This window comes from Diadema antillarum, unplaced genomic scaffold (genome assembly GCF_040938485.1).
Source record: "Diadema antillarum isolate AM-2024a unplaced genomic scaffold, OU_Dant_1.0 seq00000637_RagTag, whole genome shotgun sequence".
NCBI lineage: Eukaryota > Metazoa > Echinodermata > Echinoidea > Diadematoida > Diadematidae > Diadema > Diadema antillarum.
The window spans coordinates 1303954-1330833 of NW_027271554.1; the positions used below are offsets into that span (position 1 = coordinate 1303954).

Sequence of the window (26880 nt, forward strand, 5' to 3'; positions counted from 1 at the left end):
TAGATATCCTCTTGGCAAACTTGTTAAAATGCTTTCACTTCTTTGGCTCATAGTATCCCTTTTGAGGAAAATATCAGTTCATAAAAAAAGAATGCTATGTAATATATGATTATGTAATATGATTGTTTGATAGGAAATCAATGTGTAATTGTTTTATTTGTTGTTTCATCCTTTACCATCTGTAATATCATGTCAACTGCCTCTTTAGTGAGTGGTCAATGAGTGATTCCTAAATGTGACAGACATATACATGTAAGTAAATAAGTAAATTAAGGAAGTATATTTGAATTTCGTGGAGAGGTTATGTTCCAACAATGTACCTCATTATGTAGAGCATCACTGCATAACCCATCTAAATATTACCGTATTAAATGTAATCATGTACAATCAGGCATGTTGTGCAACTTCATTGAAGTGATCTCATTACCATAATGCTTCTGATTGGTCGATTCTTCAGCTTCAAGTGTCCAATCAGATCAGCAAGGACCTGACCACCAAGGTGGTGCTGCTGTGTGTGGAGGAGATTCAGGGATTCATCGACACTTACAGGGGTGAGTGGGACCACTTTTTCCATTTAACCCATCGCTTACCTCCATCTGATATGTCATGTATTAACCCTTTGGGGAATGGTCAGCTCTGAGAGGGAAAGGATTAACTGAATGAAGACAATATAAAGTGATATCATGTGGATGTCCTTTCGGCTTCAATTCGAGGGGTTTTCTTGGAAATCAGTGCCAACCATATTCAAGGACAGAAAAAAAATTTACCCCGCACTTCATCCGATCATGTGGGAGGTGAAAGAACACACTGACTTGCACGGAGAAGTGGTTTTGTAATTGTCTGATACACAATGTATACATTCTTTGTAGATTATCCACATTGAGAGCAATAACAACTGACAACAACAACAACAACAACATCATCATCATCATCATCATATTACTCCTTCAGACAGCCTTATTGAAATGAATTCTGAAAATATCGCATGACCTGAGCTAACATTGCTTGTTTTGAACATGAGTGCAATATGCGCCCCTTAATAGGGCAGGTAGTGTACAGTGTCCCATGAAATGCTCTGGTACAGATGCAGACAAGCCATGTTGTACCTTTTTTATTGTATAGTTGAAATGAGAGATATACTTGTAGGTTATATGACATTTATCGCTGCTTTTCTTCCAGATGCCATCAAGGAGTACAAGACCAAGCACATGGCTGACAGGAGTATGCCAAGGTTCTTCTTCCAATACATGGTGAGGAACATTTCAACACCACTCAGTCATGGCATACTTTGCCATCGGCATACATGTTTCTGCACCATTACCGGCAAGTAGTTGCAATATTAGGAGAGTTACCCTCACCTACAGGGGGGAATTTTCCAAAAGGTATTATGTTGATTCAGCGAATGCAGAAAGATTAGCTAAACACCCTGTGAATGCATGAGGAAAATTGAACAAATAGTGAGTTATGAAGTTGCCCTTAATTCAGTGTACTGCCCCCTTAGACAGAAACTGTACAATTCCTAACGTCACAGTAGGAGAATGATATCTTGTCTGTATGATGAAAGTATTGTCACAGTGTGAAACAGACTTCCACCTCTTACTTTAATTTGTTCTCTGTTTGTTCTCTTTGCCAGGTTGCCATTGTCAACAACTTTCACTCCTTCATTGAATTCACCAAACAACTGGAGGTACGTATAAGGACTATAGAATAGGAAGTTTTTCCCGTAAATTCACAGTAATGAAAATTAATGAATACCATCACTTACGGTACTGGCATTTTTTGGCAATTTGTTTCAAATTTCATGCAATTTCATCAGTGATTCTAAAAAATGGTATTTTCATAACTTTCATTGCATGGGTCAAACTTAAACTTAAGCTCAGGATGTAGCGATATTTCTGCTCTGAGAGATAATCATTGCCAATGTCTCATCCATTCACAATGATTTGCAAACAAACCAATACCATCAGAGGAAGAATGGAAAGATGTTTTTAATGTCTATGCAAATTTTTATCTGTTTCAGCTCTGATGTGAAAAAAGAACTTTATTCATGGTACTCTGCAGAGTGAGTTTATGTACCAAGAGTGTAATGTACAATGTACATGTAACCCCCCCCCCCCTCCCCATGTTACAGTGCACTCCCGTTATAATGAACATGGTTATAACAAAATTCCTGTTACAACGAAGTAAAAATTCAGGCCGCAACATTATCCACTCTATGTATTTTTAATTATTTATTTGTTCGGTTATAACGAAATTTCGATATAACAAAAGAGAACTGCTGGTTCCGAGGTCTTCGTTATAATGGGAGTCCACTGTATTCGTTTTTTGCGTGTGTTCAGAGGAGACATCTCAAACTTCCAGCGGGAGAGACCGGGTCGACGTCAGTCTTCCAGAGTCTGATCGATGGATTCAACAAACTTGCAGGAGAGAGGTGAGTGTTGGCAAACTGAGAAGAACAAGAAAGAAAAAACGGATACAGCGTTTACCCGCTTTAGTGGGTTCACTGATGAAGTGCAGTGAATGTCACCGAAACAGATTTTTTACGTGTTCTGCAAACACCACTTAATCGAAAGTGCAATACTTTTCTTGGGATATATTTTTGGCTGAAACGCATCAAGTGTCCCTCTTTAATCTCTAAAAATGATTAGTAAATCCCTATCAAAACAGGAAATACCAGTAGTCTTGTCTCTTGACCGCTCCCAATTAAATGGGGGCCACTGTATAGCATTATTCCTTATGGTTGGACATGTGAGTATTTACAGGCAAGGCAGCTGGAGTGAAAACAAACCCACGATCTGTGCACGATTGGCATATTTTTTGTGACAAAATTATTTACATTGTACTTTGACATTCAATCTACTCTGAAGGCTTTGATATTCTATGAAACTGTCAGATATGGTCCATCGTAGCAGTTCTGATAGCCTCAAGAAATGTCAGTGATAAATTACGTAAAAGCATGATACATCCAGGGATATGAATGCCAACAGCGTGTCGTCTGTATCAGCACATAAAACTGTATACGCTGTTATTTTCGTGTACAGATATTTTCGCGTATGACGAGGTTGTAGACATTTTTGTGAGATGTTTTTTTCGCGATTCAATGCCGACTTTTACATTAATGCTCTATTAACAAAGCACATAGAGATATTTTCACGTGTTGTTAAATTCACGATCCAATCGTGATTCGCGAAATTCACGAAAATTAAACCCTCGCAAAAAAAAATCAGCTTATACAGTGTGGTACACTGTATGCTTCTGCATGCAAAGCATGCATTCACACCGGTACGGACTCACACTCCAGCTCCGCACATGTACTGTATGCAAAGGCTAGCTGTTCGTTTTCACTCCAGCTTCACTGGAATTGACATATACCCGACCACGAGAATGGGGATTTTACAAAAGTCCATTCATATCATCATTTCAATACTTGTCTTTTTATTGTCTCCATCTAATTGTCTACCTCATATTCTCCTTCTCTGATTTTTTTTTCTCGTCTTCAAGCCTTGGTGACCTGCTGTGGGAGATGTTCCTTGATCTCGAGCCTCACCTTAACCAAATTCTCACCAGACCTTGGTAAGCACTCCTCCACCTAGCCCAGTCTTAGTTCCATCAAAAACCTTTATCTGAACAAGTAACCTTCTTGTCGTACTGCACAATGTGCGTGGTTGATACTGAGGCTAACCGCAGTAAAAAAGACAATACTGTTATTATCAGTGCTTATTATTTGCACAAATACTGGGTTTTGTTGCTTTGGTAGAGATCAGATTTCAAAGCATAGCTGATGTAAATGAAGGGATTGAAATCTGAATGCGAATTGGCCCCCCTCTTGAATGCAGGTTCCATCACAGTGCATCCCCAGCCCTGGATACGGTGTGTATCACCATAGAGGATTACTTCAGCGACTTCAGCCACCTGAGACCAAACTACTTCAAGTCTCTTATTGAGGAGCTGGAGAAGAGGACGGTGGTGGCCTACGTCCGAGGGATGCTGGAGAAGTGAGTGGTCCATCCCTCCATCTTCCGTCTCTCCTCCTCTTGCTCTTCTTTTCTCTTTCTTTCTCAATTTCTTCTGTTCTGTCCTCCTACAAGTACTCCCTCATTTATTGCCTCTTTGCTCCTATCTTCCTTGATACAAATGTATCTCACTTATCTCTCGTTTTTGTTTTCCTGTGTTCTTGCTCTCTTTTTATCGTGTCCTTCTTCTGATTTATCCATACCACTTCACCCTCCATCTTTCCTCTTTACCTTCTTTCTTCTTTACCTTCTTTCTCTTCTTTCTGTCTTTCTCGATTTTCTTCATGTCCTTTCACTGCCTCCTTTATCTATCACCTCTCCGCTCATCTTGCTCATCTGTCCTTCTTGCTCTCTGTTGCTCTTGCTTCATCAGGTCCCTAGTTCCTGGTCCTAGTTCAGGTCCTGTAACTCGGGACGCTTCCGGGACGCTGGTTGTCACAGCGTCCTTAAACGTAACATGGTCATTCCCATGTGTGCTGGAAGAAAGGGGGCAGGGGATTCTGTAAATAGAAAAGTCTTCTCGCAAGAGTCAGAGTGAAAATCTTCATCACAGTCGTTTATTGAACTTGCGAATGGTATGCTGATACATGAGATATTTCTGTGTATGACCAGTGCTGTAACATAAGCCACCAATTGTAGATTATCATGAGCCAAAATCCGCCAAAATAATGTTGATGTACATGTAATTCTCTCCTCTTTTATGCCTCTGGAAGTGTTAGTGATGTAAGCTTTGTGTGCTGCAACCGAAATACTGTACCACAATACTGCCCTACTTTGGCAAAAGGAAGCAAGTGACATACCATCCAAATTTGAGTTATTGATGTTTTCATAATTCGCATAATGAGCTCTTCTTCCTGGCCAAATTTCATGCAGAAACACTCATCTTATTAAGAGATATGTCAGATAAGACATCATGATAGTCCATTGACGTCAGTGTAAATGACAGACAAATTTTGCTCTTTTATGAGAAATGTCACTTTTGTCACTTGCTTCCTTTTGCCAAAGTAGGGCAGAATAGTATGTGAAGAATAACTACATAGAGATAGCCAACAAGTGTTGATTACTTAGAAAAATTGGTAGGGTTGTGACCAAAAGCAAAACTTAAAGAATATCATTGTTTGCAATTGCCAATTGATGCATGCAATGAATATGTGAATGATTTCGTATGACATCGCAGGGCCTAACAAACACATGTATGATATTTTTGTCCTCTCCTGCCAGACGCATGACATTCAGGACATACGAGGAGCGCAAGGACGCCGCCGAGAAGATCACACGGGAAAGCGACACCCTGGATAGACTCTTCTCAAGGCTGAATCACTCCGAGGAAAGGGGCATGGTAAGTTCGACACGCCTTGAAACGTTTGTACAGCTTGGGATAGCAGGAGCTTGGATCAGCTGAAGTTTGTCCCCAAAATTAAAAGTATCTTGATTAGAAAAAAAAGAAAGAAAAATCAAATGTTGCAGGGGAAGAATATGTATTTTGGAATGCATGAAGCATGCAAAATAAACTTTTAAGATATTTTGATTTATACATGTATATATATTATTATCATTATTATTTTGCATGAAACAAGAAATCATTTTGAGGGTTAAGTGTAGTTTTAGTCATCCATCTTTCTTTTCTTTGAAGTTTTGAGAGCAGTGGATATTTTGGAGAAAGATAGCATGGCTGCATGGAGAAGATACCCCCCACCACCAACTCCTCCGATAAGAAAGACAGAGAGAAAGAAATAAGAGGAAAATAAAGGTCTTATGCCAGGAGTGTCACTTTGTGACAGACACTGCACTGTGAAAGACTCTATTATTGTTATCATTATCATTATCATTAGTAGTAGTAGTAGTAGTAGTAGTAGTAGTAGTAGTGTCATCATCATCATTATTACTGTTATTATTATTAACATCATCATCATCACCATTATTATTAGGTGATCCGAGTATCCTCTCGGATCACCTTCTGTATCTGTACGGATTCTTTCTTCTTCTTTCTTAATTTCTCCCCAAAAGTTGTGCAGAGGTTAGCTCAGAAAGTGCAATGCCTATCAAGTTCAAACTTACACCATGTATGTATCATGTCGCAAAGATAACAGATCTAGTAAAATCATAGTGATCAGTTGACCGTGACGTCACTATGACGTCATTATATGAAAACACATTCTCAATCATATCTCATTAATGGAATAGAATTTTTCAATGAAATTTACATCACATATATTTTAAGTCAAGTGCATTCTACTCATATTCTCAAAATTCATTTATATTTTAAAACGTGCGCGTACGCGCGCGTTGAAATATTTGTATGCTCCAATCGAGCTCAAAATTTTTTTTGCACACGTTTCAGACCATTTAGAGCATTTTTTGAAAAATTGAAAAAATCGGACGGACGCGTACGTGCGCGCATATATACGCACGCACAGCTCATATGCAATAGAAATTTCCCGGTTTTTCACTTTGATCGGATGTCTGAAATGTCAAGGAATATTTCTACCAAGTTTCAAGTCAATCCGACTCAATATGACGTCATACGGGCCCGTCAAAGTTGAAATTCCGCGCGCGCGTCAATGGCGATAGACAGTGCAACTATGCCAAAAAACCGCCAATTTTAAATCCAATTTTACTCGTCAGGATGGACGGTGACCCCCCATTTTCTTTACATATTCTGAAACCTGATGACTTGTACATGTCATTTTATGGGTTGTCAATCCTGAAAAAATGATGATAAGATATCAAATTTCTTGATAAAGTAAAAAAAGTAAATTTTCAAAATGACGTCATCAAATTTCAAGTTCATTCGAGCGTATCTAACTAATCCTTTGCCAATTTTCACCGAGATTTTAGTATGTTGTACCTTATTTAATGTTCTTTCAATAATGTGATTACAAAATTTTGACTGGATGACGTTATCACCTCGTAAAAATGGATTAAAAGTCATCTTGTCAAATTTGACCAGTTTACCTGTTATCTCTATGGGAGTGCAGTTTTTCTGGAAATGAAAATTGACATGACTATCTTTATGAATGCTCTACTTATGCTTCGGTGAATTTCTCCCAGATTTTAATATGTTGTAGCTAAGACTTTGGGCTATCTGTAATGTTCCCTTCGTTTTTTCATACGATGTCGGCAACACGTCAAAAAACTTGGCTGAAATTAAAGCTTATCTTCGATGTATTGAAATATTTCTTTCTTTCTGCAACTTTCTTTGCAATAACTCAAGAAAAACGGCCTCTATCACTTCCATATTTTGCACATGTTTAGTTCATGTCACGTAAATTATTTCACAAAATAACAACTACTTGATCAGACACCATCTTGGGTATGTAAATTAGGGTCAAAGGTCATAACTGTTTCATCCTGTATCTTGGTGAATACATGTCTTATCTTTCCCATATTTTGCAAACGCAAAGACCATGTTACAAGAATCATTTCACAAAATACCTACTTTTTGCTTAGATGCCATCTTGTCTGTGCAAAGTGGGGTCAAAGGTCATATGTACTTCTTTCTTTATTTTCGTTATGACGTGTTATCTCTGTGGGAGGGAATTTTTCTAGATGTGAAAATTGACATGACTGTCTTTTTCGAGCACTAGCTCACTTACCCTTGGGTGAATTTCTCCCAGATTTTAATATGTTGTAGCTGAGACTTTGCACCATCGTCAAATATCCTTCGTTTTTTCATACAACGTCATAATCACATCGAAAAACTTGGTTGAAATTAAAGCTTATCTTCGATGTATTGACATATTTCTTTCTTTCTGCAACTTTCTTTGCAATAAATCAAGAAAAACATCCCCTATCACCCCCATACTTAGCACATGTTTATCATGTCACGTACATTATTTCATAAAATAACAACTACTTGATCAGACATCTTGGGTATGTAAATTAGGGTCAAAGGTCATAAATGTTTCATCTTGTATCTTGTGCGAATACCTGTCCTATCTTTCCCACATTTTGCACACGTATAGACGATGTCGCAAGAATCATTTCACAAAATAAACACTTTTTCCTCAGATGCCATCTTGGGAGTGTAAAGGTGGGTCAAAGGTCATATGTATTTGTTGATGTATCTTTGTTATCTAGTGTATACAGAATTTGGTACCAAAGATGGCAGATATGACTCCCTTTTCTATTCAATGAGAATCCAAACATCACACAGCCAATGTCTCTAAACACAGATGAAACCTGTATGGTCATGCCTATTGCGATCAGGACTCGAATTATTGATAAAAAAAAATCGGATCACCTTAATTTGTCAGTAATGACAAATTACAATCTCTAGTTATTATTATTATTATCATCATTATCATCATTATTATCATTATCATCATTATCATCATCATGCGCGATGAAATTGCAATCACTCTCTGCTTTATTTTTTTTATTATTTTATTTATTTACATATAGGTAATGCTTATATCCATTTTGATGATTTTTGCCCACTCTCTCCCCATCCGCCATATTCTGCCATACAGATTGGGTCAGCATCTCCATGGGTAAATTCATACATTATTATTATTTATTACAATAATAATAATAATTGTTATTATCATTATGATTATTATTATTATTGTTATTATATTATCATTATTATCATCATCATCATTGTCATCATGCCCAATGAAATTGTAATCTCTCTCCGTCTGCGTAGGTAAATTCATATTGTAATTATTATTATTATAATAATAATTATTATCATCATTATTATTATTATTATTATTATTATTATTGTTTTTTATTTTATTCTCTTTAGTAGTAGTAATAGTAGTAGTAGTATCATCACCATCATGATGATGCCCGGTAAAATTACAATATCTCTGCTTTAACCTATTCATGTTATTATTTTACATTAAGTAATGTATATATTCGTTTTGATGATCAAATTTTCGCTCACTCTCTCCTCACCCATCATATTCTGCCGTACAGATCGGGTCAGCGTCGCCATGGGTAAATTCATATATTCTGGTGGTTTCCCTCGGCTTTACCATAGCTCTTTCTGTCTTGTAACCGCAGCTTCTATTGTGTCATTTCAGTGGATATACTTGAATGTATGACAATGTGACTGTAAGTTCAGATTGTGGATTGAGAATTAGATTTTACTACTCTTTGAGAAAGAATATGCTGAATTGATCTTTTCCATTGAATTGATTGAATGGTTTGCATTCTCTATTGCTCACCCTGTGCTTCAAAAAAGAAAAGGAAGAAGAAGAAGAACATGTCTTTCTTCATTGAATATGCATAAGTATAATAACAGATTTATATGTGCATGAATATTAATAAGATGTTACTGTATGCCTATGACTGTATTAGCTATACAATGTCTTGTATGGACGCCACAGCCTATGTGTAAAGCTGTGTGTGATAAATCGACCCTGACTGTGTGTTGATTGTGGTATCTCTCCATTTCTGTCACCCCTCCCCCCCCCCCCAGGAGCCGTCGCTGTGTGAGGTCATTCCACTAATGACCGAGGTCATCCGCATGGAGGACACGTCCATGCTGACCCTTGAGATTTCCGTGAGTGTCCAGAATCCATGTCTCATGTGTGCTGTGGTAGCGGGCTGATGTAGTGTTAATAGAATGAACCTGTTCAATCAATGGTCTATTCACATGCTGATTTTTCATACATATGCCAGCTTAGTATAAAAAGTGTCATTTGTGCCAACTGGGCATGTTGGTTTTTGAATTCACTGAGATAAGCAGCAAAATTTTCTTAGTTCACCATTAGAGTTTGATTTTAACATAGTGAGTATTTGCCTACTGCAGGCATTGTCGTACTGGCCTTGACTCATCATAGATGTGGTATTACCAATCAGTTGAACCTCTTCCAACAAGTGGAGAGGCATGTTTACACATGTATGGTTTACACACAATCAAAGTATTAGGAAGTAAACTAAGAAAGTTTCGCTTATCAGTTGTTTTGTCCCCCTTTTTTTTTTTGTTTAGACACTGGTCCATCGCTACCCAGACATAAGGACAGATCATTTGGTCAACCTCCTTGTGACCAGAGGTGACCTTACAGTGCAGCTGGCCAAACAGGTTAGTTTAAAGGGACTGTACAGTACTAGTTGAGGTGAGGATTCAGGTTTATAACATTTTTTGGTGAGATAATGAGAAACCTCTTTATATGAAATATGAAAGAGCATGTAATTTCAAGAAGGATTCAACGTTTATTTGATGAAAATTGGCTTTGAAATGGCTGAGTTATCCGAAAAAGCGATCCTATCAAAATTGACAGGCCACAACATTTAATAGGATCTCTTTGTTTTTTGTTGTTTTTAGATATCTCAGTCATTTCAAAACGGATTTTCATCAAATAAACTTTCGATTTTCCCTTAGAATTGTATGCTCTTTAACATCTTATAGAGTGGTTTCTAAATATCTCGCAAAATGTTACAAGCTGAATCCTCACCTCAACCAGTACTGAACAGTCTCTTTAACTTTCTTTGAATTGTCTCCACTCAGATTCATCCATTTATCATCTATCTATCCTATCTGTTCATTCATTTTTGTTGAGCCCACCGGAGGTGTGGGGAGACTAAGGGATCGCCTGCGCGTCTGTCCGTAACGCTACAAAAGCTTCAATAACTCTGTACTCTGGGCTTCAATTGCAAGTAAACTTCGAGGGAAGAGGGGTCATACAAAGTTTCACATTTTACCATATATGAAGGTCACCTCAAGGTCAAAGCTCACAGGCAGGGGTCAACGAACTTTAGGGCCCAATGTTAAGTTTTTATGGCGCGTTTCTATTATGGGTCATAACTTTTGATCCATAACTCCATTTGTGACCAAACTTGGATGGTAGATGTCCCGTGGGGAGTGGATGGTCACCACAAGGTCAATGGACACAAGCAGTGGTCAACGAACTTTTAGAGCCCAATGTTAAGTTTTTAAGGCGCATTTCTATTATGGGTTATAATTTTGATCCATAGGTCCACTTGTGACTAAACTTGGATGGTAGATGTCCCTTGGGGAGTGGATGATCACCTCAAGGTCAAAGGTCACAAGCAGGGGTCAACAAACTTTTAGAGCCCAATGTTCAGTTTTTATGGCGCGTTTCTATTATGGGTCATAACTTTTGATCCATAACTTAATTTGTGACCAAACTTGGATGGTAGATGTCCCTTGGGGAGTGGATGGTCACCACAAGGTCAATGGTCACAAGCATGGATCAACAAACTTTTTAGAGCCTAATGTTAAGTTTTTATGGCGCATTTCTATTATGGGTCATAACTTTGATCCATAGGTCCGTTTGTCATCAAACTTGGATGGTAGATGTCCCTTGGGGAGTGGATGGTCACCATCAGGTCAAAGGTCACAGGCAGGGGTCAACGAACTTTAAGGGCCCAATGTTAAGTTTTTATGGCACGTTTCTTTTTTGCCATAAATTTTTACCCTTTTATATCTCTTTTTATCTGTTGTATCTCTTTTTTTTCTGTTATATCCCATTTGTGTACAATTTCTTGTACGCGAATGGGCGAGATACATTATGGCACTTGCCTTGTTCTAGCCATCTGTCCTCTCTGTCCTTTTATTGATTCATTCATCTCTATAACCATTCATCCATCTGTCCACCTAGCCATTATCTCATCCATCTTTCAAGCCATCCCTCTATCTATCATTTATCTATCTATCTATCTCTCTATCTATCGTGTATCTATCTACTATCTATCATCTATCTATCTTATCTATTGATTCATTTTTCCAGACATCAGTCCCTTCTATCCTTTTATTAATTCATCCACCTCTATAGCCATCCATCCATCTGTCTATCTTGTCATTAATTCATCCTTCTTTCAAGCCATCCCTCAATCCTCCTATCCTTATAATCTGTCGTGTGCCATGGAGAACGACGCGAACACACACAATTCAGGATAGGTGTGCGTAGGAGAATGACACAAGCGCAAGCAAGGTGTGTGATATACAGTACTTACGGGCCTCGCCAACATTCACATCGTTTTTCACGGGCACATGACAGATTCATTCTTATATCTCGGCCATCCATCCCTCCTTCTATCCTTTGTTTAATTCATCATTCTCTCTCACCATCAATCCCTCCTGTCCTTCTTCGAATTCATCCATCCTTCTAGTCACCCGTCCATCCTTCCAGCCATTACATCAATCTGTCTGACCAACCATCTCTCTTATTCTTCTTTAATGCATTCATCGATCCTTTACTTCTGTCCATTCATCCATCTTTATAGCCATACATCCTACCTATCTTGTAAGTTTATCCATCTTTCTAGCCATACATCCAACCTATCATATCCATTCATCCATCTTTCTAGCCATACATCCAACCTATCATATCCATTCATCCATCTCTCTAACCATACATCCAACCTATCCTATCCATTCATCCATCTTTCTAGCCATACATCCAACCTATCCTATCAATTTATCTGTCTTTCTAGCCATACATCCAACCTATCCTATCAATTTATCTGTCTTTCTAGCCATACATCCAACTTATTCTATCAATTTATCCATCTTTCTAGCCATACATCCAACCTATTCTATCAATTTATCCATCTTTCTAGCCATACATCCAACTTATTCTATCAATTTATCCATCTTTCTAGCCATACATCCAACTTATTCTATCAATTTATCCATCTATCTAGCCATACATCCAACCTATCCTATCAATTCATCCATCTTTCTAGCCATACATCCAACCTATCCTATCAATTTATCTGTCTTTCTAGCCATACATCCAACCTATCCTATCAATTTATCTGTCTTTCTAGCCATACATCCAACTTATTCTATCAATTTATCAATCTTTCTAGCCATACAGCCAACCTATCCTATCAATTTATCCATCTTTCTATCCATACATCCAACCTATCCTATCAATTTATCCATCTTTCTAGCCATACATCCAACTTATTCTATCAATTGTCAACATCTAAACATTGCTGAAGAGGGGTGTTGAACAGCTCAAACACCTCCCTTTTGCCCAAAGGAGGTGTTTGAACACCTCAAACACCTCCATTTTGGCAAAGGGGGGTGTTTGAACACCCAAAACATCCCCCCCCCCCCCCTCGGTACGCCCTTGCATCCAACCTATCCTATCAATTTATCCATCTTTATAGCCATACATCCAACCTATCCTATCAATTTATCCATCTTTATAGCCATACATCCAACCTATCCTATCAATTTGTCCATCTTTCTAGCCATATCGTTGTTGACACCACAAAGTGGCACTTTGGCGCGGGGTTCACGAAAACCGCATTTCGAGAAAAACGCAATTAAAGTTTTACAATTTTTGAAATCGTCAAATCGAGTGGATTTCTGTAACTAAACATGATAAATTGTACATGAACGGAAAGAGGAGAACTTCTTCTTTACAGTCACATACCAATTTTAAATAATGAAGGTGAAATATTGCGACGGCGAGGCAGGAAACAATTGTGCCGGTTCGTGGAATAAATCATACGCGTAAACCGCGGTTCGATTGTTTCCACGAAGTGGCACATTGGGTCGCGCCCCATTGTGTCCTGTGTATTCTCGAGTACAATACGAGGTTTTCTGAGATGCGATCTTGAAATTGCTCTTACGATCGGTTTTAGGGGATATATGTATGGTTTATTGACCAGAAAAGCAAGAAGGGTATTTTTCTCACCGGCTACTATGATTTTTTCAAATCGAGGAGAAAATATATTAACACCATAAAGTTGCAAACATATGTGCCGCTTCGTGAACGAAATCACACGCCCAAATCAAGGTTTCATTAATTCCACGAAGTGGCACATTGCACGCGCGCACGACGTACCGTACGTGCGCCTTGTTCACAACATTGAGGTATTCGCGCGTGTTGCAATTTCCGAAATTACTTGCAATCATTCGTGCAGCCTTTACAGTAAAAATGTAGACAGTTTCGCCATTTCATTATTAACCCCAAATGTCTTCTTGGCTATATATCACAAGAACAATTCCATGTAATAAAAAACAGGCAGTGTTGCTGTTATGTTCAGGGCTTTCTGTATTTATATAATGACAAGGGGTTGATTCCTAATCAGCATTATTCACTTCTGTACATTTACTGTAATGTGTCCTGATCTTTTTTCTTGCTTAATTCTATGTTTCACGATGCTCACAGTTATGATTAACTTCTCATAACTTCACATGCAGACTTTATCTTACAGTTAAGTCTACTTTCTCTCTCTCACATTTCTCTCTCTCTCTCTCTCTCTCTCTCTCTCTCTCCTGGAAGCAATCTCATGCCCTCCTCATACCCCATCAACTGCCCGTATTCAGTCTCTTTTTATCATACTTATTATTCTGATAGAATACTCGCTACTTTCATTCGTCTATACAAGAAAAAAAAACTGGCAAAACAAAACCAAATCCACATGATAAAGGTTGAATAAAGAATGTACGAAAGAAATGATAAAATCGATCCCCACAATTTTTTTTTTGTTAAGTGCTGAAACACTTCATATTTTATTTCGTTCTTCACTGACAAAGAAAAATGGTCAGTTGATAAAGCAATGAAAATGATCTTTTACACCACTTCAGACTTGAATAAGCGCTTACATTTCAAACATGTAATCGAAATTTAGTATTACAAAATTGACAGTTCATTTGAAAACTACATTGTCCGCTTATTGTTATAACATAATCATATTCTGAAGGTATTTGACAGAATAGATAATTATATTTCTATACATACGTTGTAGGAAAGGCTAGCTGCGGAATGGGTTAAAATAACAATACAGTGTAGTTTCTTTTTTTTTCTCTGCCAGATTAAGATTCAGATAAGCGGAAGAAAATTAATAATTCTGTGGAACACATACCTGCGTCCCCTTAATTAACACCAACGTCAATTACCCTGCATATCAGCACTTTAAAACGCACCAACGATCACTAATTCTACGTTTGATTAGATCTCTGACTTTGAGCGGTGTATAACGGCTCAGGAGGTGAAATAATTAAATGAATAAATCAACCTCTTTTTTTGAATGTCAAATATAAACGACAACCTCAAAACCAGAACAATTCCAAGAAACTGACCATGCCCCTTATTACCTAGCAAATATTCTATTTTTTTTCAGTATATCAGTTGGACCCTCTTCGTGCACTTGGATATGTAATTATTCATTATACCTGTTTCAGAATGTTTGTCAAAATATGAATCGATAAGCACTAAATCAATAAGAATGGTACGGAACGGTATATCGAATGGCATAAGTAAATTCGAACTTTACGAATTTTCATTTCTTTTTTTTAAACAAATGAATTATTTTTCAATGTGGAAATAAAGGCAAAAAGATGAAATGATTCAAAGAATGTTTTTTAACTTACTGAAATACACAAGGGATAATACACAATGTATATCATATATAATAAATATTATGGATACTATCATTAAGCTAACTGATTTAAAGAATGGAGTTAACTGTAATGTGTTGCGCATTCTATATTACATTGTGACCCTGCATCACAAAACCGACAAAAAGTCGCCAGACATTGATTTTCAGTTGAGGGCAGATTCTTTTAGAGCAGACTCTGAGCTTTAAAATGATGTATAACTCAATTCAAATGGTTTCCCCTAACCTATCTAAATACTAGAAAGAAAGCACACACTCTGAAAAAAGATTGAACTGAGAAAAGAGGCTTTGAAGAACAGGGTTTATTCAAGCAATTAATCTTTACCAATTTGTGCTAGCTATGCAATGAAAGGGACCAAACGCAGGATGTAAACCACCGGGACAACAATGAAGGAATTATCAGATTGAACTGAAATTGCGCATGTTCTATTAACACATTCTGCCCTCAATTAATGCCGATTTTCAAAGCAGTACAATTATCCTTTCAAAAGTTATTAAACTTGAAAGTGAATAGTGAGTAAAGGATTTCAGGAAATGAAAAGAGGACCCTAAGACATACCTGATCATTCTGTTACACCCCCCCCCCCCAAAAAAAAATGGTTGTAGAAAAACTGCTGAAAACACACTCTCCCATTCATTTAATGATCCAAAACTGAAGAATAATGTACAAGGATTGCTCTTTCAGAAAATATGAAAAACTCAAGACTGACTCGGTTGACCCATTTTACTTTTTTTGAGTCCTCGCGTAAAATCAAGGGGTGCGACTTTTAGTTCGCTTTGTGATGCACGGTCACATTTACAGTGGTGAAACATAGTACCAAATTTTGTTTGATTCATAGTTCTTCGAATATTTTTAATTAAATAAGAAAACCACATTGCTCCAGGCATGTGCTTTTGTTTGCTAAACATGTCACTCATCATCAATCTTACGACAAGAGGATAACTAAAACCTAAAGACCATTTGAAATAATTACATGGACACATGAGTTCAAGTAAGGCCTGACATCACTGTCAAACATTGGTGGTAAAGATGTTAGGGAGGGGTGTTTATGCATGAGAGTCTTGAGAAAAAAAAAAGAAAAACATTGCAACGATTGGCATGTATAATTTCTTCACTTGTTGCTGAAGCACACTTTTGTTACACAGTACTGGCGGTGAAACATTGTCCTCTGAATCCGAACTGCTTTCTGTAGAGGTGTGATTCTGGAGATGAAGTGCCCTGCACTGTTGGTATCTGGATTAATTAAATTGCAGAAACACAGACATGTAAATTATTACATGAATAATGTGACTTGGTGACCTTGGAAATCTTAACACATCCAGGGCCTTTTCTATCCAAAAAAAAAAAAATAATAATAAACACAATTTCAAAATTACTCTGAATTGCTCTGTTAAGTTTCAAATTGGTAAATGCATTGCCAGAATTGCACAAAATGTATTCAACGATGAAGTAGCACAAGACTGTGAAGATGTTTCCCTGAAAACCTGAATGCATAATTCTCTGAACACTAGGAATCCATCTTTCTCCGGGAAACAGCCCTGTGATTTTTTTTTTTTGCTTCATTTTAAATGGGTGTCTAGAGTTTTTATTCATCGTGCTATAGGGTCTATCTACATCTTGATACTAGGTCAAATGAGGGTGTAGGCCTAGATAATCATATTATGTTTTGCTCCCTGGCATATTAGTTTCATGTCTATGTAAATTACAAGATTGTGATCCGTTTCATGAAAGCCTATTAAGGAGAGACTTTTCACTCATAAGACACATCTATGAGAGATTCAAATATGTAATGACTCCATAAAACGGACCCCTCTGAGCCCTTCTTAATAACAGCGTAGGACTACAGCCCGTACTACAGGTATTAATACTTCATCTCGGCCTACAAGCTAGACGTTTCTACAGGAACGAACATCATTCACATTTACTTCTACGCAACTGACAAGCAAATAAAAAGGGGAAAGTCTAAATGGGCACACGTTTGTCCAGGGAAAAAAAATGGTAATGCTGGCAAAGCGTGAATTTAATACATGTTTTCTTGATAACTCATAGCATACAGGGATCACAGTACGTGGGCCCAGGTTAACTTGAAAGTTGCGCTGTACAGTAAGAACATTAAAGACACTTGTCTTGAACGTATCTAATCTTACGTTATATAGCGTTGCAATGTCAAGTCAAATATTTCAAGTATGACAAAATAAACACCCTTATCATAGATGACTAAAATCTACCCAGAGTTCTTACCTTCTTATGACATGGTACTTGGTATTTCATTGGATATTGACGTATTATTATCGTAGCTTGGCTGGAAGTGGTCCGCGTACGATGCGCGTAGCACGTCTTAACACAGGGCGTCTATGTAATGTGCCGCTTCGTGAACTAACCAACACACAGAGCAATTAATTCCACGAAGCGGCACATTCGATAGTGCCACCTTTGTGAAATTACTGATCTGCGTTTTGTGCCTTGTGCCACTTGTAGAAATACCAGTTTTTGCATAAATAAGCATAATTCTGGCCTGAGATTCTGTGAAATGATAGAGAATAACTCATACATAACAAAAATGAAGAAAACAGAAAATTGATTTTCTATGCGATTTTGGACAAAGTGCCACTTAGTGGTGTCAACGACGATATATCCAACCTATCCTATCAATTTATCCATCTTTCTAGCCATACATCCAACCTATCCTATCAATTTATCCATCTTTCTAGCCATACATCCAACTTATTCTATCAATTTATCCATCTTTCTAGCCATACATCCAACCTATCCTATCAATTTATCCATCTTTCTACCCATACATCCAACTTATTCTATCAATTTATCCATCTTTCTAGCCATACATCCAACCTATCCTATCAATTTATCCATCTTTATAGCCATACATCCAACCTATCCTATCAATTTGTCCATCTTTCTAGCCATATATCCAACCTATCCTATCAATTTATCCATCTTTCTAGCCATACATCCAACCTATCCTATCAATTTATCTGTCTTTCTAGCCATACATCCAACCTATGTATTCATCCATCTTTCTATCCATACAACCAACCTATCCTATCAATTTATCCATCTTTCTAGCCATACATCCAACTTATTCTATCAATTTATCCATCTTTCTATCCATACATCCAACCTATCCTATCAATTTATCCATCTTTCTAGCCATACAACCAACTTATTCTATCAATTTATCAATCTTTCTAGCCATACATCCAACCTATCCTATCAATTTATCCATCTTTCTAGCCATACATCCAACCTATTCTATCAATTTATCCATCTTTCTAGCCATACATCCAACCTATCCTATCAATTTATCCATCTTTCTAGCCATACATCCAACCTATCCTATCAATTTATCCATCTTTCTAGCCATACAACCAACCTATCCTATCAATTTGTCCATCATTGTAGCCATACATCCAACCTATCCTATCAATTTATCCATCTTTCTAGCCATACATCCAACCTATTCTATCAATTTTTCCATCTTTCTAGCCATACATCCAACCTATCCTATCAATTTATCCATCTTTCTAGCCATACATCCAACCTATCCTATAAATTTATCCATCTTTCTAGCCATACATCCAACCTATCCTATCAATTTATCCATCTTTCTAGCCATACAACCAACCTATCCTATCAATTTGTCCATCATTGTAGCCATACATCCAACCTATCCTATCAATTTATCCATCTTTCTAGCCATACATCCAACCTATCCTATAAATTTATCCATCTTTCTAGCCATACATCCAACCTATCCTATCAATTTATCCATCTTTCTAGCCATACATCCAACCTATTCTATCAATTTTTCCATCTTTCTAGCCATACATCCAACCTATCCTATCAATTTATCCATCTTTCTAGCCATATATCCAACCTATCCTATCAATTTATCCATCTTTCTAGCCATACATCCAACCTATCCTATCAATTTATCCATCTTTCTAGCCATACATCCAACTTATTCTATCAATTTATCCATCTTTCTATCCATACATCCAACCTATCCTATCAATTTATCCATCTTTCTAGCCATACAACCAACTTATTCTATCAATTTATCAATCTTTCTAGCCATACATCCAACCTGTCCTATCAATTTATCCATCTTTCTAGCCATACATCCAACCTATTCTATCAATTTATCCATCTTTCTAGCCATACATCCAACCTATCCTATCAATTTATCCATCTTTCTAGCCATACATCCAACCTATCCTATCAATTTATCCATCTTTCTAGCCATACAACCAACCTATCCTATCAATTTGTCCATCATTGTAGCCATACATCCAACCTATCCTATCAATTTATCCATCTTTCTAGCCATACATCCAACCTATTCTATCAATTTATCCATCTTTCTAGCCATACATCCAACCTATCCTATCAATTTATCTGTCTTTCTAGCCATACATTCAACCTATTCTATCAATTTATCCATCTTTCTAGCCATACAACCAACCTATCCTATCAATTTGTCCATCATTGTAGCCATACATCCAACCTATCCTATCAATTCATCCATCTTTCTAGCCATACATCCAACCTATTCTATCAATTTATCCATATTTCTAGCCATACATTCAACCTATCCTATCAATTTATCCATCTTTCTAGCCATACAACCAACCTATCCTATCAATTTATCCATCTTTCTAGCCATACATCCAACCTATCCTGTCAATTTATCCATCTTTCTAGCCATACATCCAACCTATGTATTCATCCATCTTTCTAGCCATACATCCAACCTATCCTATCAATTTATCCATCTTTCTAGCCGTACAACCAACCTATCCTATCAATTTATCCATCTTTCTAGCCATACAACCAACCTATCCTATCAATTTATCCGTCTTTCTAGCCATACATCCAACTTATCCTATCAATTCATCCATCTTTCTAGCCATACGTCCAACCTATCCTATCAATTTATCCATCTTTCTAGCCATACACCCAACTTATCCTATCAATTTATCCATCTTTCTAGCCATACAACCAACCTATCCTATCAATTTATCCATCTTTCTAGCCATACATCCAACTTATCCTATCAATTTATCCATCTTTCTAGCCATACAACCAACCTATCCTATCAATTTATCCATCTTTCTAGCCATACAACCAACCTATCCTATCAATTTGTCCATCATTGTAGCCATACATCCAACATATTCTATCAATTTATCCATCTTTATAGCCATACATCCAACCTATCCTATCAATTTATCCATCTTTCTAGCCATACAGCCAACCTATCCTTTCAATTTATCCATCTTTCTAGCCATACATCCAACCTATTCTATCAATTTATCCATTTTTATAGCCATACATCCAACCTATCCTATCAATTTATCCATCTTTCTAGCCATACATCCAACCTATTCTATCAGTTTATCCATCTTTCTAGCCATACAACCAACCTATTCTATCAATTTATCCATCTTTCTAGCCATACATCCAACCTATTCTATCAATTTTTCCATCTTTCTAGCCATACATCCAACCTATCCTATCAATTTATCCATCTTTCTAGCCATATATCCAACCTATCCTATCAATTTATCCATCTTTCTAGCCATACATCCAACCTATCCTATCAATTTATCCATCTTTCTAGCCATACATCCAACTTATTCTATCAATTTATCCATCTTTCTATCCATACATCCAACCTATCCTATCAATTTATCCATCTTTCTAGCCATACAACCAACTTATTCTATCAATTTATCAATCTTTCTAGCCATACATCCAACCTGTCCTATCAATTTATCCATCTTTCTAGCCATACATCCAACCTATTCTATCAATTTATCCATCTTTCTAGCCATACATCCAACCTATCCTATCAATTTATCCATCTTTCTAGCCATACATCCAACCTATCCTATCAATTTATCCATCTTTCTAGCCATACAACCAACCTATCCTATCAATTTGTCCATCATTGTAGCCATACATCCAACCTATCCTATCAATTTATCCATCTTTCTAGCCATACATCCAACCTATTCTATCAATTTATCCATCTTTCTAGCCATACATCCAACCTATCCTATCAATTTATCTGTCTTTCTAGCCATACATTCAACCTATTCTATCAATTTATCCATCTTTCTAGCCATACAACCAACCTATCCTATCAATTTGTCCATCATTGTAGCCATACATCCAACCTATCCTATCAATTCATCCATCTTTCTAGCCATACATCCAACCTATTCTATCAATTTATCCATATTTCTAGCCATACATTCAACCTATCCTATCAATTTATCCATCTTTCTAGCCATACAACCAACCTATCCTATCAATTTATCCATCTTTCTAGCCATACATCCAACCTATCCTGTCAATTTATCCATCTTTCTAGCCATACATCCAACCTATGTATTCATCCATCTTTCTAGCCATACATCCAACCTATCCTATCAATTTATCCATCTTTCTAGCCGTACAACCAACCTATCCTATCAATTTATCCATCTTTCTAGCCATACAACCAACCTATCCTATCAATTTATCCGTCTTTCTAGCCATACATCCAACTTATCCTATCAATTCATCCATCTTTCTAGCCATACGTCCAACCTATCCTATCAATTTATCCATCTTTCTAGCCATACACCCAACTTATCCTATCAATTTATCCATCTTTCTAGCCATACAACCAACCTATCCTATCAATTTATCCATCTTTCTAGCCATACATCCAACTTATCCTATCAATTTATCCATCTTTCTAGCCATACAACCAACCTATCCTATCAATTTATCCATCTTTCTAGCCATACAACCAACCTATCCTATCAATTTGTCCATCATTGTAGCCATACATCCAACATATTCTATCAATTTATCCATCTTTATAGCCATACATCCAACCTATCCTATCAATTTATCCATCTTTCTAGCCATACAGCCAACCTATCCTTTCAATTTATCCATCTTTCTAGCCATACATCCAACCTATTCTATCAATTTATCCATTTTTATAGCCATACATCCAACCTATCCTATCAATTTATCCATCTTTCTAGCCATACATCCAACCTATTCTATCAGTTTATCCATCTTTCTAGCCATACAACCAACCTATCCTATCAATTTATCCATCTTTCTAGCCATACATCCAACCTATTCTATCAATGTATCCATCTTTATAGCCATACATCCAACCTATCCTATCAATTTATCCATCTTTCTAGCCATACATCCAGCCTATTCTATCAATTTATCCATCTTTCTAGCCAAACATCCAACCTATCCTATCAATTTATCCATCTTTCTAGCCATACATCCAACCTATCCTATCAATTTATCCATCTTTCTAGCCATACATCCAACCTATCCTATCAATTTTTCCATCTTTCTAGCCATACATCCAACCTATTCTATCAATTTATCCATCTTTCTAGCCATACATCCAACCTATGTATTCATCCATCTTTCTAGCCATACATCCAACCTATCCTATCAATTTATCTGTCTTTCTAGCCATACATCCAACCTATGTATTCATCCATCTTTCTAGCCATACATCCAACCTATGTATTCATCCATCTTTCTAGCCATACATCCAACCTATTCTATCAATTTATCCATCTTTATAGCCATACATCCAACCTATCCTATCAATTTATCCATCTTTCTAGCCATACATCCAACCTATCCTATCAATTTATCCATCTTTCTAGCCATACATCCAACCTATCCTATCAATTTATCCATCTTTCTAGCCATACATCCAACCTATGTATTCATCCATCTTTCTAGCCATACATCCAACCTATCCTATCAATTTATCCATCTTTCTAGCCATACATCCAACCTATGTATTCATCCATCTTTCTAGCCATACATCCAACCTATGTATTAATCCATCTTTCTAGCCATACATCCAACCTATTCTATCAATTTATCCATCTTTATAGCCATACATCCAACCTATCCTATCAATTTATCCATCTTTCTAGCAATACATCCAACCTATGTATTCATCCATCTTTCTAGCCATACATCCAACCTATTCTATCAATTTATCCATCTTTCTAGCCATACATCCAACTTATTCTATGAATTTATCCATCTTTCTAGCCATACATCCAACCTATTCTATGAATTTATCCATCTTTCTAGCCATACAACCTATCCTATCAATTTGTCCATCATTGTAGCCATTCTTCAATCTTATCCACCCATCTATCTATCATTCTGCTCAAGAGATATCCTTTCAACCATGATTATGTCCTTCCATCCAATTTTCCATGGTACACTTATCCATTCATTTTGACTCCCATCCATCATTATGTCTGTCCTCTAATTTTCCTTTTTTTTTTTTGTTCAAACATTCATACATTCAGGTATTCTCAGTCACCCATCCTTTTAGTCACTCATTAAAGGACAAGTTCACCTTCATAGACATGTGGGTTTAGTGAATGCAGCAATATTAGTAGAACACATCATTGACAGTTTGAGGAAAATCGGTCAATCCGTTCAAAAGCTGTAAATTTTTGAAGTTTCTGCTTAGTCACGGCTGGAAGAGAAGACTACTATAGCTTGTGACTTCACATGTGTACAACGATATAAAGAAAGAATAAAGAAAATTCAACATATTTTCACTTTTCTCGCATAACAAAAGAACACTCAACTTCTCTCTTTCAGAGGGCAGGGTGAATAATATTACCCTTAACATACGTCAGTAGCAAGTCGAAGAAATGTGCACTTTATTGTCCCCGCCGAACGAGTTCGAGCAGGGGACTATGAAACGGGCTCCGTACGTGTGTGTGTCCGTGTGTGTGTCCGTCCGTGTGTCCGTCCGTGTGTCCGTGTGTGATCAAAATCTTCAATTTGCTACTTCTCTGTCATTTATAAGCCAATTTTGATTCTGTTTGCTTTACATGATAGCACTATGTGGGAGCTTTGAAACTTCTACACAGAATTTCAGTTGTGACCTTTGACCTTGACCTTTGACCTATATTGTACATTTTGCTACAAAAGGCTACTCCTTCACCATTTCTAACCCGATTTCGATTCCGTTTGCTTTATGTGATGGCACTACGTGAGGGCTTCAAAACTTGTACACAGAATTTTGACCTTTGACTTCTTTGACCTTTGACCTTGATTTTTGACCTATATTGTACATTGGCTACAAAATGCTACTCCTTCGCCATTTCTAACCCGATTTCGATTCCGTTTGCTTTATGTGATGGCACTAGGTGAGGGCTTCAAAACTTCTACACAGAATTTTGACCTTTGACTTCTTTGACCTTTGACCTTGATTTTTGACCTATATTGTACATTGGCTACAAAATGCTACTCCTTCACCATTTCTAACCCGATTTTGATTCTGTTTGCTTTATGTGATGGCAATAGGTAAGGGCTTCAAAACTTCTTCACAGAATTTTGACCTTTGACTTCTTTGACCTTTGACCTTGATTTTTGACCTGTATTGTACATTTTGCTACAAAATGCTACTCCTTCGCCATTTCTAACCCGATTTCGATTCCGTTTGCTTTACAGTAAGTGATGGCACTAGGTGAGGGCTTCAAAACTGCTACACAGAATTTTGACCTTTGACTTCTTTGACCTTTGACCTTGATTTTTGACCTATATTGTACAATGGCTACAAAATGCTACTCCTTCGCCATTTCTAACCCGATTTCGATTCCGTTTGCTTTATGTGATGGCAGCTGGTGAGGGCTTCAAAACTTCTACACAGTATTTTGACCTTTGATTTCTTTGACCTTTGACCTTGATTTGTGACCTGTATTGTACATTTTGCTACAAAATGCTACTTCCGGCGGGGACATATATTACGCACCGCGTAAATTCTACTTTTCCTTGTTCAAAAAGTAAAGTTTTGTGAAATTCTCTTTTTATTTTCCTTGTGTCGTACGCATGTGGCATCATACACTGTAGTAGTCTTCTCATCCAGCAGTGACTGCGCAGATACTTTAAAAATTCATAACTTTTGAAAGGATTGTCCAATTTCCCTCAAACTTTCACTGATGTGTTCTACTAATATTGTTGCCTTCACTCAATCCATATGTATATGATGATGGACTTGTCCTTTAATAGTCAGAAGTTAGTCAGTTTGCTCTGTCACGAAGATATCTACCTGTTACTATTTTGTTGGTTAATCGGTAAATTATTTATACCATATGTAAAATTCATTTGGAGTCAGTGAGGCTGTGTAGTTATTACATGCGGATAGATAATATGTTAGTGTGTATCTGTTGGTGTATGTGTGTACATATTTGTATGTTTGACTGTGTGAATGTGAGCATGTATGGAAGTCTGTTATCATTTCTTTTTCTTCTCTTTTTTCTTTTACTGTCTAGCTGGTGCTCGACACTCTTGGTGAGGAGGCAGAGAGACAGATACACACGAGGACCATCTTCTCTGACGTGCCCACAAAGTAGACTTTATATGGGAGTAGACAAGTAGAGAGAGAGAGAGATACTGAGACTAGACTTAAAGAGTGAGAGATATGTATTACCAGGTAGAAATAGATAAATGGATAAACTACTGGTATACAGAAAAAAAAAAAATAGAAAGAGATGGATAGAGTTTGAGGGAGATAGAGATAATGAGAAGAGACAGAGAGTGAGAGAGATATATGTTAGCAGATAGAAATAGACTTATGGGAGTAGAAAAGTATACACAGACAGAGAGTGATTTATGTCAGAAGAGATATTGAAACGTACTTAACATTAGCTTATCTAATTGAAAGGACTATGACCTCTGTAAACATATGGGCATTTGTCAAGTTACGTGTCACTGTGAAAGTGACTGCAGTTTATGGCACAATAAGAGGCTGGCTGTTGAGATGTTATGCAAAAAGAGTTTTCCTTATCTCTAAACTCTACTTCAAAATGCTTTGAACATAATCTTGTCAATTGATAATTATTATTTTTTTAGGGAAAAACAGTTATATTAACTTTTTAATACTAGTACGCATTTTGTTAATGCAACATCTAAAATGATCTTTTGGCAACTTTCCAGCATAATTTGTGACCCTCTTTACAGGGTCTGTATCCTTGACTGAAAACAAAACTAAAAATGTGTGGGTTTAAAATTGGAATTGAAAAAGAAAAAGAATACGTGATTACACCAAGGATATGACACACAAAGACAAAGTTGCCCTTTACTGTGTGCTGTTCCTCGGCCCAAGCTCAGGTGGTCATCTGTACTGCATGCGCGTTCTGGATTTTTTTGGGGAAAAGAGGTGTATTTTAGTGGCTTGATGCGAGGTTAAAATCCCATGAATTGTTTGAATAGGGGATTTTATGGTATTTCTACCCGAAATTTGTTTGATTATGCGGTGGTTTTCAAATCATTCCTGAACAGTGGAATAATTGTGGACACTCTTCACCATGGCAATCTTCCATTATTTATGGTATAATTTTGCTGGCTTTCCTTCCAAAAACCTGTGATCGTGGGTCAAAATCCCAACCCCTTTCCATCCTTTAAAGGGGGCATCTAAGAATCTGGAACAAGCATAAT

At 37.0% G+C, this 26880-nt stretch overlaps 1 protein-coding gene across 1 annotated transcript in view; it reads left to right on the top strand.

The window, feature by feature from the left end:
- The window catches only part of LOC139736351 (exocyst complex component 3-like), a 55695-nt gene extending 29899 nt beyond the window's left edge, over positions 1-25796 (top strand). The window contains exons 16-25 of the mRNA XM_071647106.1: positions 458-551; positions 1180-1250; positions 1634-1687; positions 2340-2431; positions 3502-3573; positions 3837-3995; positions 5235-5352; positions 9442-9525; positions 9955-10047; positions 25716-25796. Of these exons, the coding sequence (XP_071503207.1) occupies positions 458-551; positions 1180-1250; positions 1634-1687; positions 2340-2431; positions 3502-3573; positions 3837-3995; positions 5235-5352; positions 9442-9525; positions 9955-10047; positions 25716-25796 (918 nt within the window). The remainder of the gene's footprint in view (positions 1-457; positions 552-1179; positions 1251-1633; positions 1688-2339; positions 2432-3501; positions 3574-3836; positions 3996-5234; positions 5353-9441; positions 9526-9954; positions 10048-25715) is intronic.
- Positions 25797-26880: the final 1084 nt, after the last annotated feature.